Source organism: Eucalyptus grandis, chromosome 5, assembly GCF_016545825.1.
Source record: "Eucalyptus grandis isolate ANBG69807.140 chromosome 5, ASM1654582v1, whole genome shotgun sequence".
NCBI lineage: Eukaryota > Viridiplantae > Streptophyta > Magnoliopsida > Myrtales > Myrtaceae > Eucalyptus > Eucalyptus grandis.
In genome coordinates this window covers 14203402-14221185 of record NC_052616.1, presented here as the reverse complement: position 1 = coordinate 14221185, position 17784 = coordinate 14203402, and the positions used below count along the sequence as shown (strand labels likewise).

The following is a 17784-nucleotide window of genomic DNA, read 5'->3' as shown; positions in this document are numbered from 1 at the left end:
CCTTAATTTGGCTCAAGCAATTACTTTCATATCTATTGAAATCTGATGGTGGTTCTTGACACCAAATCTACGCCGTCACTAGATAATCTAATGAATTTAATGGGATTTAATTTCACAAAACCGGGCAACCGGTGCTTGGGGTTGCTCGAACCTAGGCAGTCGTCACCTAGGTTCACACGATCCAGCCGACAACCCCAGTGTTCGAGCAGCCCAGGCAACCGATCGAGGTCGCGGGACCTCAAGTGGAATAGGTCCCATACTATAGATGTTCATGTAAACCCTATTTAGATTTGGTTCTTTAAGCAACCTAATCAGCACCATCGCAATTTTTACTTCGGTTAATTTCCATGAACATACCAATCTTTTCGGGCGAAGTTTTGGGGTGAGATATAATATCCCACCCCACCCAGGGTTTCGAGCATTAGGGGGTGAATAACTAAAGAACGATCCTCATCTTGCTACTTATACCATTTAAAGACTTCTGCCACTTGTTATTGAATAATAGAAGATAAAAAAAAAAAAAGATTTCTGCCTTCGTGTCCTTATTATTTTGAACGTTGTCCCCATAAAAACGGGCCCAACTCCCTGATAAACCCCAAATTATATGTTTAAGCACCGATTCTGTCCATATTCGCTTTCGTATCATAAAAAATCTCCAACTTTCACTATAATCCAAAATCTAACCACATAAAAAAATCGCCACTAATTTATTCAAAATTATGGACCAGTACCAATTAGAAGTTCATTATTAGAACCTGCATTTTCATCAACACCCTTACCTTGTAATAAACAATACCAACGTCCTGGTGTTGATCATGTGAAAAAATCAGAGGCAATTTAGAAACATGCAAGTACACTCGAGACTAGACTAAAAGTTGGGAATTTTTTATGAGACAATAAAAAAAAATGGAACAAAATTGAGAATGGACCTAAAGTTGAGAATTTTTTGGAGAATTAGCCCCATAAAAATGTTAGTTATATTATTTTTTACTACACGTGGATCGGATCATTTCAACTGAATGATGATTACTAAATGTTGCTACTAATAAATTCAGGTGGGAGACTTTCAGAATGGCCAATGTTGCAATTGATCATATGCTAACGGATGTCTCCAGGTTTAGCGGTGCATTGCTAAGGGCGGTGACCCCCGCCGAGGCGCTAGAGATTCATCCGGAGTAATTTAGAAATTGCCTAAGTGGATATAAATTGATCCTCAATGGATCTGGCCGATAATTTTATGATATTAATCATTATATTTCATTGTAAATATTTATTGATTGATAAACCCGTTGAGGTTCGTGAGGTTGGGCCCATTTTCTTAATATCGCACGTGTTATTAAGAAAATAGCATATCGATAAATAAACAATTGTTGTGGACTTAGCCAAGGACTCATGAGGGGCAATCATTATTATCTAAGTAAATTTATGAGTGGGTAGTGATCAATTTATAAATATATTCGTAATTTCTGTCTAAAATATTAATATGATTGAAGTTGAGTATTAGTAAGCGATTAACCTTTAACTGGGCCGTCATTATGCGATATTCGATTGAAGGATCCCCACATCGTTATCAACCAATATGATGATTATTTTCAATTATTTGCTATATTCATTTTCAACTGGGTCCATTAAGTTACATTTCAAACATTATAATGGGAATTAACGAATTATTCAATTTACCAATTGACGTCTGTTCCTTTATTCAAAGGATGATGAAGCACCAATTCATCCCCAATCAAGATATAATTGCTCCAAAGATGGTGTACCATTTAGATCTTGATTATTTCGTTGTATACATTACACAAACATTTTGGTAAGCAACAATCAAGCGTTTGTCATAAAGTTAATGCATTTAACGCATTAGAAATTCATCCGCCTTAGTACCTTATGAGCCCTATTTGGAGTTGAGTGATTATATTTCTACTTTAAAATAAAATGTGATATCACTAAAAATCCCAAACCGATACATTTGTGACAAACTTATCCTAAATTGGTATTTTTATGATAAATTTATCCTTCTTGGTTTATGTTAATTTTTACCGATAAATTGCTGAGTTAAATAATACATGGCAATTGACAGGTGCACTAGTTTAAGATACCCTCCGTATGTTACATGTGTACCAATTTGTTATTTTTCGTAATATTAATCAAATTTAATAGAAATTAATAAAGAGTAAATTTATTATAAATGAAACAATTTGGAGTTTTTAGTAGTTAAAAAATTAATTTTGAATAAAATTGGTAGTATTAACCTTAAAATAAATTAATATTATTATTGGCGCAGGATATTACTGATAAGTTCATTGACCTATCTACTTGTCAACTCACACTTGTTATTAATACTAAGATTTAGACAATTTAATAACCGAACTAGATAATGGACCGGTCCGCATGAGAATTGCCCGCCATAAAATTAATGCGGTCATTCCCGATAATTTGGTTACAATGCATGTTCATCCGTATTCTATCAAAAGTGGACGGCATACATTTAAATTTTACTTGTCTCAGGAAAAATTGAAATTGACACTGAATTCACCATTTGAAAAACCATTGCAATCCACATATAATTAACGTTTATTTAAGCCTTGCCTGTGGTCATCGTTGAATAATGGGGATCGATGTTAACTGATTACGTGTATTGCCATGTGACTTGCTAGAACATTATATGCCTAAGCCTAAATGACTTGTCCACGTCTGACACTCGAATATAATAATGATGACATTGCCAAATAAAACGGGATGCCAACGTCCGTATCAAATATTTGTCTTAATTTCGGCAAATTAATTTATAGCAATATAAGATGACCGTTGATCACGACTTAATTATCAATTACACATTTCAAGACAGTTAATATTCTTCAAGTACCACATACCAGACAATAGTTTGCGCAATCTCGGCGACCATAAGTGCTTTAACTTACCATCATCCGGAAAGTACTTGCTTTTACATTCCCTTTCTCGAATGACAAGTCATCTTTCGCGAGGATGGCTTTAATGTAATCAGTCATAACTAGACATGTTAAATAAATAGATTGAATCTAGTTTGAGTTAGGTGATAACTTATCTTTACCCAAATGGATTCATTCTACCTGTTTATGACACATTTATTGTAAGTTAAATTTAATGACCCGATCCATATCCAACTCATACCAGACCCAATTTATATTCCTAAAATACTACCAAATTTAATCCAATTAAGGTAAATCCATACTCTAACTAAGTTGAAAGTGAGATATGAATAGGGATGATAGGTTCTCGATCTAATCCAATCTCATCTAGGAACCAAACCACCCGATCCTGGGATCGAGCGGGTCATTTGGTCCAATCAAGTTCCACATGATCCAATATAATTGGTGGATTCATATATCTTAGCCGAAAATTTTAAATTAATTGAATTGCTAACATGTCGCAATTCAAAATCAGGATTTCGTCCAAAATTTGCAAAGAAAATGAAGAGATGATGGGGCCATGATTGTAAGGGCAAAGGATGAGGATTTGGTGGACTACTTTCCATAAATGACACATTCACAAACTTAAAAAAAGGTGCAAGTAAGTGAGAGGGGTAAAACTGGTGAATCTTTGCAAGAAAATAAAGAAAGTAAAATAAAGAAAGAAGCAATAGGCAAAAGAAGCAAGTTTGGATGAACGGTGCAGCAATATAAAAGTAAAAAAGATTTGCTTCATCATCCAAGATAAGCGACGCGTGAAAGGAGATTAGAGTTTAGATTTACACTTTACTTCTTTAAGAAATAATATATATTCATTAATTTCTGTTAAATTAAATTAATATGATAAAAAGCCACAAATTAACACACTTTTGATAAACAGAGAATAAAACTCCAAATTGACAAATCTATTAATTACCGTGTGTTATTAAATTCAGTAATGTGACGTTAACAAATTACGAAAACTAACGGAAAATGAATTTGTCGCCGTTGTACGATTTGAGAGAATTTGAGATCACAAGTGTATCAATTTAAAAAATTTGATGATATTAACCCCTTTTTTTTTTTATAAATATCAAAAATCAAATGATCTCATATCAAATATGCTTAACGAGTATTCAGGCATTTGTTAAATCAATTCAATTTGGCAATTATGAGTATGGTCATTGCTGTGGAGAATTAAAATTAAAAAGTAACCAAATCACTTATATCATCGATTGATTATGCTAATCATTTAAATTGATCGATCGCAGATTAGAAGAATTGAATTCACTTAGCAACTTGCTCACGCAAGGTAATTTAAGTGTTGAGTGCACGGCTGATATGATATCGCCAACTAACCACATTGCTCAGCATAAACTTATCATCTCAACATTGATTTATTTCCTATGTCAATTGTCACTGTCATGTGCTGTAATTCTCCATGAAGGCTTCCCTATCGTATGGAAAAGAAAGCAAGAACTTCAAAAAAGCTTCTAAAAAAAAAAAAGGATAAGAATCCGTCCATGATGGCATTTCCAGCATTTACCCCAGATGGGCTGTGCAGCATCAATCAAAAGCTATTCAGCGGAGATGTGGCAGATGACCTCCACCTCCTCAAGGTTTCTCTCTCTCTCTCTCTCTCTCGAGCCACCTCTGCTGCTTTTGTTGAAACATGATTTGTTTTTTCCCCTCTTTCGTTTCGTGCTCTTCGGATGCCGCGAAGGATTCTAAAGACGGTAAAACCCGCAAGAAGAGCGAGTTGGGAGACGATGAAGTAAGCTGTGCTTATCAGTTCCGCGACTTCATTCGATTGGTTTTGGGGGAATGCTCACGGTACTCCTTGCCTCATGAGTCTTTATCTCTTTCCCAAGTGACGTTGTCGTGGAAGTGGGTTCGGTTGAATTCAGCTTCTTTTCCTCCTAAAGAGCTGCTTTCGGTTGTTGTTTTGAATCTGTTGCAGAGTATTTATTAACTCGGTATTCATGTCAAAGCCATGTGTTCATTGTTCCTTGCAGTTCAATGGGTTTCCAAATGCTTATCTCATATTTGTTATGGAGTTACATAGACAGAAGCTTCTGCTTGGTATGATCCGCTTCATAAAAACGGTTTAGGTTACATATATGTGCGCTACAATTCTAGATGAGCTCATGATTGGGATAATTTCTTCTGTGTTTGAATAGAATGTTCTCATGATTAGAGGTCACTCCCTTTCCTCTAGCCAGATCATAACTGGAACTGACGAATTATCAAGCAAACGTTGAATGTTCTCATTGATTCATGGAAACCTTGAATTCATATTTTGTCTTCCCTCATTCCTTCTCCTGCTGATCTGCCTTTTGTGATCATTGTTCTTCTTTCTTTTGTTCCTACACGAGATGTTCCGGGAAGCTTGTCGGGTTCTGACTTTTAAATTTTGTTTGGCAGAAAGAGGTCATTCACAAGGCATTGGAACAAAGATGTTCTGGTCATTCACAAGGCATTCTGAGTATGATCTTATATTTGTCTGCTTAGGTATGGAGAATCAAGAAAAAAGAAACACAAGAAGGCCACGGATAAGGATGACATGGACTTTCCCGGACATGAGAAGGTCAAATTTGGAGACATTGTTGAAGCTCCCACCCAAATTGGCCGTCATCCCTAAGGTAGTATTCTATGTTCTGTGGTCCATTGACTAATGCTGCAGATTTCGAAAATGGTTATTTCATTCCCGCATATACCCTTTTAATTCTTTCATGTTGATTTGGGTGAAGGCATTGAAGAGCCCACAAAATGCATCCTGACAGCGGCTTCGTTTACAGGCCATTAAGGCGTACAGAAATTGCAGAGGATGGGCATCCCAGCCCGGCAGCCAACTGCCTTCAACACTAGGCTCTACATTATCATTGTGGCCTTCTTTCAGGACCATATTTTGGCCATATGTTTTGGGTGATTTATGATGGTATTCTGTATTTTTCCTATATGATTTACTATAGCATTAGTTTTGAGATATCTAGTTGTTGTCATAGGATGTTTCATTCCTTTTATCATAGGAGGAACCATTCTTCTTTCCCTTATTTTGTAGACATATAACCAAGTGCTTTAGTTATACATAACAGGAAAACTTGTTCTCAGTATATAGAATTAAGAATAGGTCCGGCTCAGCCGAAGTCAATGAGCTGATTAACAGATTGGTATGGCAATGATATCATGAAGTGCTGCATGGCTAATTGTTAGATGAGGTTCAAAACCGTTTCAGTTATAGGGACATATTAGCTTGTTAGCCTCTCAGAGGCTTTAAAGGATACTATTTTATTAGCATTATCACAAAGCCTATCGAACTAATAACTTACAAATTATATATGGAATTTAAGCAGAACACCTTAATAGTCCAATGTTTACATGCAGTAGTAAGATCTTGTAGTGTACATGCTTATAAGTGAAAAACACTAGCATCCAAAATTAGAAATCCATATGTCGTGATGGACCATACTTAATGATGGTCCAGTTCTTATGTAGCCAATCTGGGAACAGCACGAAGATGTGATCCATTGTCGATGTGAAGGGTGAACATGACATTGTAGGTTACAGGTCTAGTTTCATCGACTAATCTGAAACGGAAGAAGCGACGGAGAGCTATTGAGATTATCTTCACCTGGCGATAAGCAAAATCCTTCTCGAGGCAAATCCTAGGACCAGCCTGCAAATAGGAAAGTAAGAGTGTCACTTGAAGATGATTTGAATCGTATCCACGCTTCGAATATTCAATTTACGAGGACATAGGATAGAGGAACAAACATTGAATGCAACAAATTTGAAAGGTGATTCGTTTTGGGTTAATTCCATTGTTCAACCATCTTTCTGGTTTGAAATCCTCAGCATCTTCTCCCTAGATGTTATGCATTCTTCCCATTGAGTAAGCCAAGTAATAAACGCGGTCCCCTTTTTTCACGCGGAAGCCATCTGGGAGAATGTCATCTTTTTCAGCACATCTTCCACCCTGTTGTGCAGAAGTACGAAAAGTCAAAGTTAGCATGTCTACATAAGCCGAGTCTTGTTAAATGCATATTCTCTTTGGTTTGTGCTTGATTTGTTAAATGCATCTCGCCAGCAAAGCGCCGCAAGAGTCACGGTCCTCATCTAGCCTCACCTAGATTTTGGCAAAGCCACCTTGCCCGCAGCCCCTAGGCCTCACTCATGGCCCCTAGGCCTCACCTAGGGCCTAGGCGAAGGCAGCCATGGGCAAGGCCACCTTCACCCATGGCAAGGCTATGGTGACATATACTGAATTAACATAATTACAAAAAGCCGTTGTGGGGAGAAAAGGAAAAGGAAGAAGAAGGAAAAGGAAATTAAGGAAAAAAAAGGAAAAATAAAAAACTCAAAGTATAAAATATTATTAAAATTTTCCAAGTCATCATTGACCTCAGCTAAATGGATGTGGCCAACCATCAACCGGTGTCCACATCAGTGTCAGCTTGCTAAAATTGGCTGGATATACTGAATTAATATAATTACAAAAGGTTAAGGACTGAATTAACTATAAAAAAAAAAATGTTTATGACTCAAATAATATAATTACAATAAATTTAGGGTTTTTTGGTAATTATCTTCCAATATTTGTCATTCGCTTTCTAAGTTATGGTCTCCACAGTAGGTTTAGCCTTTTCAATCATGTCATTAGCTTTGTCCATATGCTATACCGTATGGACAAAACACTGTTCATCGGTTTGGGTGGGGCGACCCTCCAATGGCCAAATTAATCTATTGGAAGATTCAATGGACATACTTTTTACGGTAAACCTTGCGGCTAGGGTCTCAGGCGAGGCGTTGATGGACCTGAGGCAAGGTGTCGAAGTCCCAAGCCCAATCGTTGGGGACCAGCCCCGAGCAGATGATCACCATAAATCTTCGTTGGGAGAAAACAAGCCCAATTTATTGAGATTATATACCGTGATCGGGGATTCTGATCATTAATACTCAGTGGACACATGCCGTCACTCATTCATGCGCTACTAATTATCTGAGATCCCAACATTACTGGAGTTATTTTCGAGATTTTGTCACTCAAGAAGCGGATATGTATAAATTATCATTTTCATAAATATAGTTGCTGGCCATATATGGATAGGTCTAACCCAATCACAATCGTGCTCCCAAGAATGTGCTATACAATTGGCTCATAAAAAATGAGGTCTGGCGATCTCAGGTGAGGCAGCCGGTGAGCCTCTGATGAGACTCCGGCGAGGCCATATTTGGCCGGTGTGTTGCTATAAACTTTCAGGACTCTTGAATATTTATTCATAATGGGTCAGGTCAATTGTGTAGCAGGTTCTTGGGCTTGCTCCGTCTTCCTTTTGAGGCACGTGATAATCCTGTGCGGCTCTCAATTAGGACTGACGGGGGGATCCACCCAAAACTAACAAATGAAACAATATATATAACATTTAGCCGAAAAAGTAAAATCAACTTCATGCGATATATATTTTGCATATGAGGATATAATATATTTCTTGCGCTTATTTTGCAAGGTACCCCAATTATACCCCTTGTCAAGGGGTATAATTGGGGTACCTCTGCATTTTGTGTTGTGAACCCAAATGCTCCAAAGGGAAGAGGATGGGTAATTAATAAGGGCAAAGATTTGGTAGCAAGACTTCTCAAAGTATCTTTCCTAGCAACTATGTATTGCATTTAGATGGAGCGCAGATGATTTCAAAACAAATCAAATGACATCCATATTATTTGGCAAACATACGTATAAATGTAAAAGGCAAAAATTCACTTTACCAAAATTATTATACCTTTACAATCAAATGTTATATCGGCTACTATCTGGAGATTTCCTACCCCTATCTTTCTAAATCATTAGCTCTATTTGTAATGGCGGGTTGCCGCTAAGCTTATTTACTCCATATGCTATTTGTATTTTAAATATTAATAAACAAATAAATAAAATAAAAGAAGATATCCATCCATAGCAATCCATTAGCAAGAAATACAGCTTAGATGGGGGACAAAAAGAAGACTCATGTTGCCATGAAGATTCATAGACAATGCAATTATTGGCAAACACACGCTTCATTACATCCCTTTTGCTCTTTCTCTCAAAATAGCCACAATTTTAAGTGCTATGCCGGACAATTGATAAATGTCAGCATTATGCTTTGTCAAAGGTGGAACCATGCCTTTCGTCCTCGAAACTTGAGTGTCACATGTCTCTTCATTAGTTAGCACTGCAGACACAAGCATGCCTGCATCGGCATGTCGCTTTGCCTTGTAAACTGGGATTAGTTCTTTGATATCAAGAAAGTTGTAAACACGCAAGCAAAGCGAGAGTGCCTTGAGTAGGCGTGGTTCCGATATTTGCTTCTGTAGTTGCTTAATGTACTCGATCGTACCTGTATAGTTGGCGTCTAACAACTTGACCGCGATTAGTCCTAGGCCGTCGAGATCCAGCTCATGACTCTTCGAGTCTGACCCAAGAGACTTCACGCAGAAGTCGAAGTTCATCCTTGCGTCATCGGCTACAAACTTCTTACAGGTGTCCTGAACGATGTTGTTTGCGGATCGAACACAATGGAAGATCACGAGGAAATAGATCAGGAATAGGGAAGAGATTGAGAATGCATGATTCATTTTTCTTTTCATGGAGATGGAGATTTTCAAGTAATTTTCTTATGAAGACAATGTATTTCTACAGAATGGATTGGTCATTTTATACATGGACAAAATTTCATATATGATATTATATCAAACCGAATTTATTGTTTGACGATATATAAGAATACATATCATTGAATCTGATAAGATTGCCTAATTGACTTGCCCGCAGCCGGCCATAATTACCAGAATTCCAAATAATGTCCAAGTTAATGCCATTTTCTCCAGTAAGAGTGCCAAATCGACCTATCTCTTCGAGAATATTTATTCTTATCCACTGTTTAAAAATAAATTATTTATATGGATATATATTCTATGGATTACCATCAAATGTTCAATTATAATTATTTAAATATATCATAAGACAGTTGAGCGCTCGCTTAAAATTCAAAATGCAACATGACTTTCTAGAAGGAAATCATGTTGCTAATCTTGAATTGATAAACCCTTGGAGACTATATTTTTTCCATTGCCTCTTAGAGAACTATTTCAATTTTTATTTTGTGATCAAGTAGGGATGTCAGATTAACGACGCTAAAATCTTTCTATTTGATTTTAGCCATCTTTCATTAGACAATCAAGATTCTTTAACAAGATTACCTAATCGAGAATGTTTATGCTTATATATGTGTACACACGTAAAGCAACTTTTGAAAAATTAAATGATATATGGAAATAAAATATATTAAGTGCATTTCAAAGAAATCTCGTTCTTCTTCGCAATCTTGAAAGATAATTCCAATTCCTGGTTTACCTAATCGGCTTGTGATTGTTATACCTTTCAAATGCCAACTGTCTCATCCTTTTTCCTATTCCTATTAGTTTATTGTTCTTTGAAATTCTCTTGAATATGCAAAATTTACGCCGGAATCTGACCTTGTTGATGTGCACAGGTTACGCTTTTGAATTGGCTTTCTGTTTTGGCTTATTCTTTGGCTTTTGTATTTTGCATCATCCCAAGGGTGTAATAGAATAAAATAATAAGTGGACTGGAAGATTTTCTTGTCCTTTTTATCATCTACTGGTGTTGTAACTCATTATTTTTGTTACAATTGAAGTTTTAAAATGTAAGACTGCCAGCTACTTGTTTATGAACTTGATGCACGAGGTCCCTGTGAAGAAGCAAGATCTTCCGACATCTGGACCTCGATAAAAGTTCAAGCAAATTTTTGTTTTGGCTTGATGCTGGGAACTTTGGCTCTGCTGCTGTTAATGAGGAACATTGAACAACACATCTTAACCATCAATAAGGAAATCCTCGTCTCACCCCTACAAGACACACCCACCTTGCATTTCAATTTTCTTCTTACGTGTGATTAGAAAGACTCCTCTCAGGTCAAAAATGGTTCACAACATCCAAGAAATCTGCTTCCGACCACAAGCAGGGGTGCCTGGACAATCTGCGAGGATGATGGAATTAGAAGAAAAATAAAGAATCTCACTCACTTGCAAGCATCAATGATCACTGTAGCGAAGACACGACTAAACCAAATACCCGTGTGAAAGCAACATATTGCCCGACTCTTGATCGATGATGCAGGAACTAGTGACTTAATGTTCCATAGCATAATGAACCTAAATGAAGATGAGTGCATATGATATGTTGCTTGCCTAATCAAGCAAGGAAGCTATGTAAGTAAGTGAAGACGAGTGCATATAATATGTTGCTTGCCTAATCAAGCAAGGAAGCTATGTATGTGCCAAGACGAACATTCCATCAGAACCTCAGTGATGAACTGACCAACTATATTCTCCAGCCAAAAAGATTTAAAAAAAAAAAGGTGACCAAATATGTTTGAGACATATTTCTGATTCAATAATATGCTCAACTTCTTCTGAGCTAGTCTTCCTCGGACAATTTGCAAAGAGGGGGAGGTATAACTAGCAGTAAAAATTACCAATCAAATTTCATGAACGAGCTTCTTAATTCCTTCAAGTGTCCTCCACACCACTGTCATAAACTTTAAGATATGCCTCCTCTCCTTCATCCTGATTTGGAATTATAGAAAAGGTATCAATCATATGAAGGTTATGCTAGAAATTACTAAGGATTGCTGTGACGGAAAGATCTTGCAAACTTCCACCAAATGTCATCCGGATAGAAGTAAAGCCAAACAACTGAACCATGCATTAGGACATCACCTTTAGAGAGTATTGCTACCAAAGAAAAGAAAACTGAATCTAAGTTCAGATAGCAACATTCTACAAGTTAATACATAAGTAAGCCTTTTAAGGTTAATTGCCTCGAGATACATGCTGATTCTACACGTAGAGGAGCAAATGTACTCCAAAGGATGAGAGACAGATACCTCAGATGTGTCATCTATTGTCGCTCCGGCATTAAATGATCTAGAAAGTTTTTCTTCATCAATTTGGTTGTTTACTCTCATATCTTCCTGTGAAGGAGGAAGAGAATGCATTACTGAAATAAATGCCACTTTTTTGTCTCATCAAATTTCTAAAAGGCAAGAGCTCGTACAAGTTCGTATTTTAGTAGCTCAATCCGCTCCTGCAAGTCTGAAATATGATGCTTAAGTGCCTGCAGTAAAAGAAAATTTAATAACACAGAATAGGACAAGCATTGTGACAAGCTTAAGAATAAGGGATTAAGAATAGTTTTTCAATCAGTTTCACCTCACGTCTCTGAAGTTCAATAGAGCGAGCCAATGCCTGCCTTCTAGTCAGCAAATTTCTGGGTCTCACTGCATGAGGCCTTTGATAATTCTTCCCACGATAAACGATGATAGCATAGCCTTTCATAGTCTTATCTAAGGATAACAGCACTCCACCACTTTCAGCCTCTAAAGAAACTACAAGATGCTTCACTTGTGCAAAAGTTTTTCCCATCACTATTAGTTTCACCAACTCGCGATACTTCCAATGCTAGTGCATGTTCTCTACGGTACCATAAAAAATGCCACGCCTTCCTGGATTAAACCAAACAGAAGATGAAAAGCTAGTCATGAAAGCTGACTTTTTTACATTGTTCAATCAAGAGGCAAACCAGCTATTCTGACCGATAAGCAGGAAGGGCTTCATACTCAGACCAATCTTACGTATTAAAGATCTCTCCTCATCACTTCTCTTTTCCAGATCAACTGGAAGGTCTGCTGGTCTAAGATTCTCCTGCACTTTTGCTAGAGCTTTCTCAGCCCTTTTGACCTTCCCTTTAGCCTGGAAAGAAGAGGAAAAAAAATGGAAAATGTAATGAATAATTAAGGAAATGGAGCAGAATTTTATAGCATAAGTTTGTTCAATCTCGTAACTTACAAGAGCAAGTTTCTTCTCAAGATATTTCAAGAGTGCAGCGTGCTTATTGAGTGATTCATCTCTACACATTTGCCCAACATCTTTGCTACTTATTTCATTCCCCCACCGAGAGGTGGCAGCCAGAGTTTCAGTAAGAGTGCCAGCAACAAGTGGGCTTTTAGAAGCTTTTAATTTTGATTCAATTGCAGCTGAGGCCCTCTGACGTGCTTGGTCTTCCTCATTTGCCTGCACATCTGTTAGTTTTCTCTCTCTTTCAGTGCTTCTACCACCACAGGAGGCAAGAAGTCATTGCCCCTGTAAAACACAATATAATCTTTGTTCCTAGAAAGTAGTGTTCCCCCAGTTAAATTCTGCATTCAAAATGACACAAATCAATAACAAGAGCACCAATTTTTCCTTACCTAAAGAAAAAGGACGGAATATGCAACACTAAACAGAAGTTGATATTATCATAATGCCAGAACATTAAGATTGGAACAAAATGCTCGGCGAGATAAGAACTTGCATAACCAATCCTTCACAACACTACACAAGGATGTCCCAGAATGGTGACACACTAACCTTGGCTGAGTTTTACCATTATGATAACAATTATAAATTCCATCAGAGATGAAATAGAAAATTCAGCATTGTACTGTGGGCTTGAAGGATAATGATTTAGTCAAACTACCACTCTATGGCAAATAGTTGGTAATTCTTTCTATCAGGCAAATCAAATAAAGTACAGACTCTGAAAGGTTCTGTGCTCGATGAAAGCAACAGAACACCCATTTTCAACAATAATTAGCTCATGCATATATGCTAAAAAATCAACATATGTAGATTGTCCAACCTTCAGTTCCTCAGCCATTCTATCATTGCAAGTATTTAGCACGCCGCGTTTAATTGCTATTTTTGCAATAGCACTGCTCTCCCACAACTTTACCATGGCCTCAGCAAAGACCTTGCAGCTTTCTGTTTCTTCCTACAAAAAGAGTAGGATTAGTTTAGAACGATTTTGAGACACAGTATAATCAAACCAGTTTGTCAGCCAGCCATTAACCAGCAATGGCAGAAAAGCACAAACTTTATTGCCATGGATGCACACATACCCAGGGCAAAATGTGGAGGCATCGTTCTTGCAAGTCTACGAAACCTGGTCATCTCTTTGTTTCTCAGACAATGTCTAACCCCATAAGGAAGAAGCCTAAATGGAGGTTTATATCCAGGAACCTCTGAAGGGAGCAAGTCAGCATCAACTGGAACTGGCTCACAGCCTGACCAATCCTTAAACCGTGGACCCAACTCATCTAATAAACTGTTAGGATCATTCATATCCATGCGTTTTTCCTTAGAAAAATCCTTCATATATTCTGCAGAACCACATAAAAATCCGGCCTCCTTCGCTATGAAAAACATCGCTGGCTGTGTCCTCATTTTTCAGAGAATTTACACTGGTCTGTATTTTTTCGTTGTATGATTGGACACAAGGAAGCGTATGGGCCATCCCTCGGTACAACACCACTGAACTTCCAGATCTCCATATAACAAAGCCTCCAGTCCTACTCTGACAAGGCAAGTGTATTAGAGGCTCATTATCTCAGTGCATCAATGATTCATGATTAAAATAAACACTCTCAAGTCTCCAACGCCAACTGAGATTTATTCAAGTGATTACATCTTTGAAGTCGTGATTTTGTATCCATTCCAGATGTCAAATACGGCACTTAAAATGCACGCAAGCAATCAGCAAACTCATGAAAGTTCCAGGCTCATCAAGATTCAACCTTCGCTTACTTACTTATTATAAGCAAAGAAGAGAGCAGCACTAACCTCCAAAGTTTCATGGGTTCTTTTCATGTTAAGTGACTGGGGACCTTCAAATTTCAACTTCACCACTTCATCCTCTCTCCACTTCTCATGTATAGAATCCACCAAAGCCTGGGTAATCCCTGCATCCCCAACTTTCATCCTCTCCACCATCCTGAGAGCAATTTTCCTAAGCCTCCTGAGCTCAAGTTGCGGAATTGCTCTCTCCGCCAAGTCCACATGCTTCCTCGACTTGGAAACAGCTGCAGAAACCGATTCCATAAGGAATTCCTCTAACAAGGTGGACACTTTTTTTCTCAGCTGGAGCTTGAACCCAAATGGGAGAGAGGACAGAAGGGCCGGACCACTGCCCCCTCCGCAACGCTCCATGGCTCCATGGCCACAAGCCTACAATGCTCGCGAAATCGTGCGGTCCGTAATTTCTCGCGCAGATGGCACGCGAAAGAAGAGATATAAAGTGAGACTGCCCGTGAATTTTCTGAATCAATGCTGCAATCCATCAGCCATGTTTGCAACAGAGGATGGGGACCTGCAATTGGAGCACAGGACCACGAAATAAGCAGAACATCTTGCGATTGATCAAGGCAAGAAGCTCCTTCAGTGCACATAAGCATTCCCATCATCCATTACTTTTGCGGCAAACATGAGTAACCACAGATATACGGCTTTAGCATGAAGATCTTAAGAGTCTGAGATAATCGGAACGAGCATATCATCTTGAATTTCCGCCTTCATGAACTTAGCCATTCTGAAGTCTGGAGGGCGTCAACGCTGCTCTGCAGGTGGTTGCAGAAATGGGATCCCCAAATCTCGGCCGCCCAAGCACATTAATGCGCGAAGCAAAGCGGCGCCGCAGCAGAGATGGAGTGAGCAACGGAGCAGAGACGGAGGAAGCGACAGGACCAGCGAGCGAGCGCCGGGCGACGGCGGGGAACAGCCGCTTGGCAAACGCAATGCCGGAGGAGCAACAACACCGAGAGCGAAACTAGAGATTCAAAATTTGAAACCCTTCGCTCGCTTGGAATGGCTTTTCTTCTTCTCAGGAGGAGGAAAGAAAGAACGAGGGAAGAGGAAAGAGAACATAATTAACTAATGTGTGCACAGCTACGTAGCACCGACACGCGAGACGTCATTTCTTAAAAAAAAAAAAAAAAAAAAGTAAAGAATTTCGATATATTTCGACAGCATTAAATATTAAATAAATATTTTTATATATAAATACATAAATAAGTAAATAATAATAATAAAAAAGAGTCTAGAATTAGTCTATACTAAAAAAATTAATCATACATTTGTTAATATCATTCATTCTTTTAATTTGACAAATTCAACTACATTTCATTGTAATAAACCATAAAACTTAAAGGAAAAAATAAGTAATCCACATCCTATTGTTAAATTTTAAATTTAACAATAAGCAAAAAAAAAAAACAGTTAACATTCCATCAAGTAATATAACAAAGTCATGCATCCACATTATCCACTCTTCTGCAAAAAAAACAGACTCCATCTCCGGCTCATCAAGTGAAAGATTTGCAACTTCAAGCACCCCAACATCTTCAAACGAGTTAAAGGCATCTCCACCAATATCCCACATCTTAGTCTCTCATTCTGCATACTGTGAGCTTTTTCTTGATAGAAGACGGAGATTACTATGAATAAAAACCAAATCTTCTGCACGTTTTGGAGTCATCTTATTTCTTCTCGCCAAGTGCACAAATGAATAAGTACTCTAATTTCTCTTAGCACATGATGAAGAAGAAGGTTATGCACGAAGCTTTAAGGCTATGCTTTGAAGTATCAGTGCACATGCACCATGATTGACCCACCAAGCCTTAGGATCCATTGAATATTGATTTTGAATGGAATCAAATTCTCTAAAATCCCCATTTTTACTTGCAAAATCTACGTACTCCAAATTCACCTTATTGCGCTCATCCAAGTTAGGAAAGTATTTCTTGAAGCATTTCAGTTTTTCTTGGTTGATCTCTTTATTCTTGTACGGAGAAATTCGAGTAAGATCTTCATCAAGCCATTGATCATTATAGTACCTTTATTTAATAAAATGAAATAAAATTAGAAAACAATAATAAATAAGATGAGTATTATATTATCACGTTAAAGAAAGAATAACTACTAAAGTAATAATCTCATACAAATTTAGAACTTACCTAGGATTTAAGGCATGTGCCAAGCAATGAAGTGGAGTGTTGTTCTTTGTCCAACGATCTACAAGAATTGTATGAATCACCTCATAAAATGTGGACTTCTCATCTAGCCTCTTCACTTCATGTGCATATATAACTTTCTTCATTTTTTCGATTATCGAACCCCACATATCATAAACTAAGTGAAGAGAGGCTTATCGGTGTCCCAAACTCTAAGCATATCATAAATAGGAGCCGTGAAGGAAAGTATATAATCAATCAAACCCCACCAAAAAATCATCCAACACCTTCTCCTTGACAAGCTTAGCTTTCTCTTGATTAACATCCCGATAGATATTCCATTTGTCACAAATCACCATGTTTTGAAGACCACTTTTTATCAATTTGAATCTCTTAAGCATCACAATCATCGAAGCAAAACGTGTATCCGCTACAGAAAGCAACTTCAAGCTAACAAACTCATTATATATTGCTAATCTCATAGAATGGTTCATGATGAAATGTTTGATTTGCATAACTTCCTTAATAATATCTGAAATCCAACTACATTATTCATAAACTATTTGATTGCTCTTCATATTTTTTGCTGCACAAATGTTATTCAAAGCTAGAATAAGGGTGTGTACCACACAAGGCGTCCACATAATGAACAAAAATTCCTGCTCAATGAGTTGTCCCGCGCCCTTACAATTTGAAGCATTATCCGTAATTACTTAGACCACATTCTCATGCCCAATTTCATTGATAACTCCTTTCAGCAAGTTACAAATGAAATGCATATCTTTTGTTTCTCCCGAGCAATCAACCGATTTTATAAACATTGGTTCTCCATCTGATACCACCATGAAATTAATAAGCGGTATTCTATGTGAGTCGCTCCATCCATCACTCACAATACTTACACCCTTCTCCTTCCACATGATTTTGATAGGTGTACACAACCTATCAATATTTGCCTTCTCCTTTTGCAA

General features: G+C 37.6%; 1 protein-coding gene, 1 non-coding gene and 1 pseudogene across 3 annotated transcripts; 1 reads left to right on the top strand and 2 right to left on the bottom strand.

Moving 5' to 3' along the window:
* The first annotated feature begins 4451 nt into the window (after positions 1-4451).
* On the top strand, positions 4452-6078 carry LOC104446267. Of its 2 annotated transcripts, XR_005551093.1 has the most exons (4): positions 4452-4546; positions 4651-4760; positions 5352-5569; positions 5678-6078. It is a non-coding gene; the product is annotated as an uncharacterized LOC104446267 (transcript). The 2 variants fall into 2 exon arrangements; XR_001987369.2 differs by lacking the exon at positions 4452-4546 and having other exon boundaries at positions 4556-4760.
* Positions 6079-8987: 2909 nt separating this feature from the next.
* LOC104446266 (putative invertase inhibitor) lies at positions 8988-9416 on the bottom strand. The gene has a single exon (XM_010060144.3). The coding sequence runs from the start codon at positions 9414-9416 to the stop codon at positions 8988-8990; it is 429 nt and encodes a 142-aa protein (XP_010058446.3).
* Positions 9417-10551: 1135 nt separating this feature from the next.
* Positions 10552-15687, bottom strand: LOC104444309 (annotated as a pseudogene).
* Between the last annotated feature and the right edge of the window lie 2097 nt (positions 15688-17784).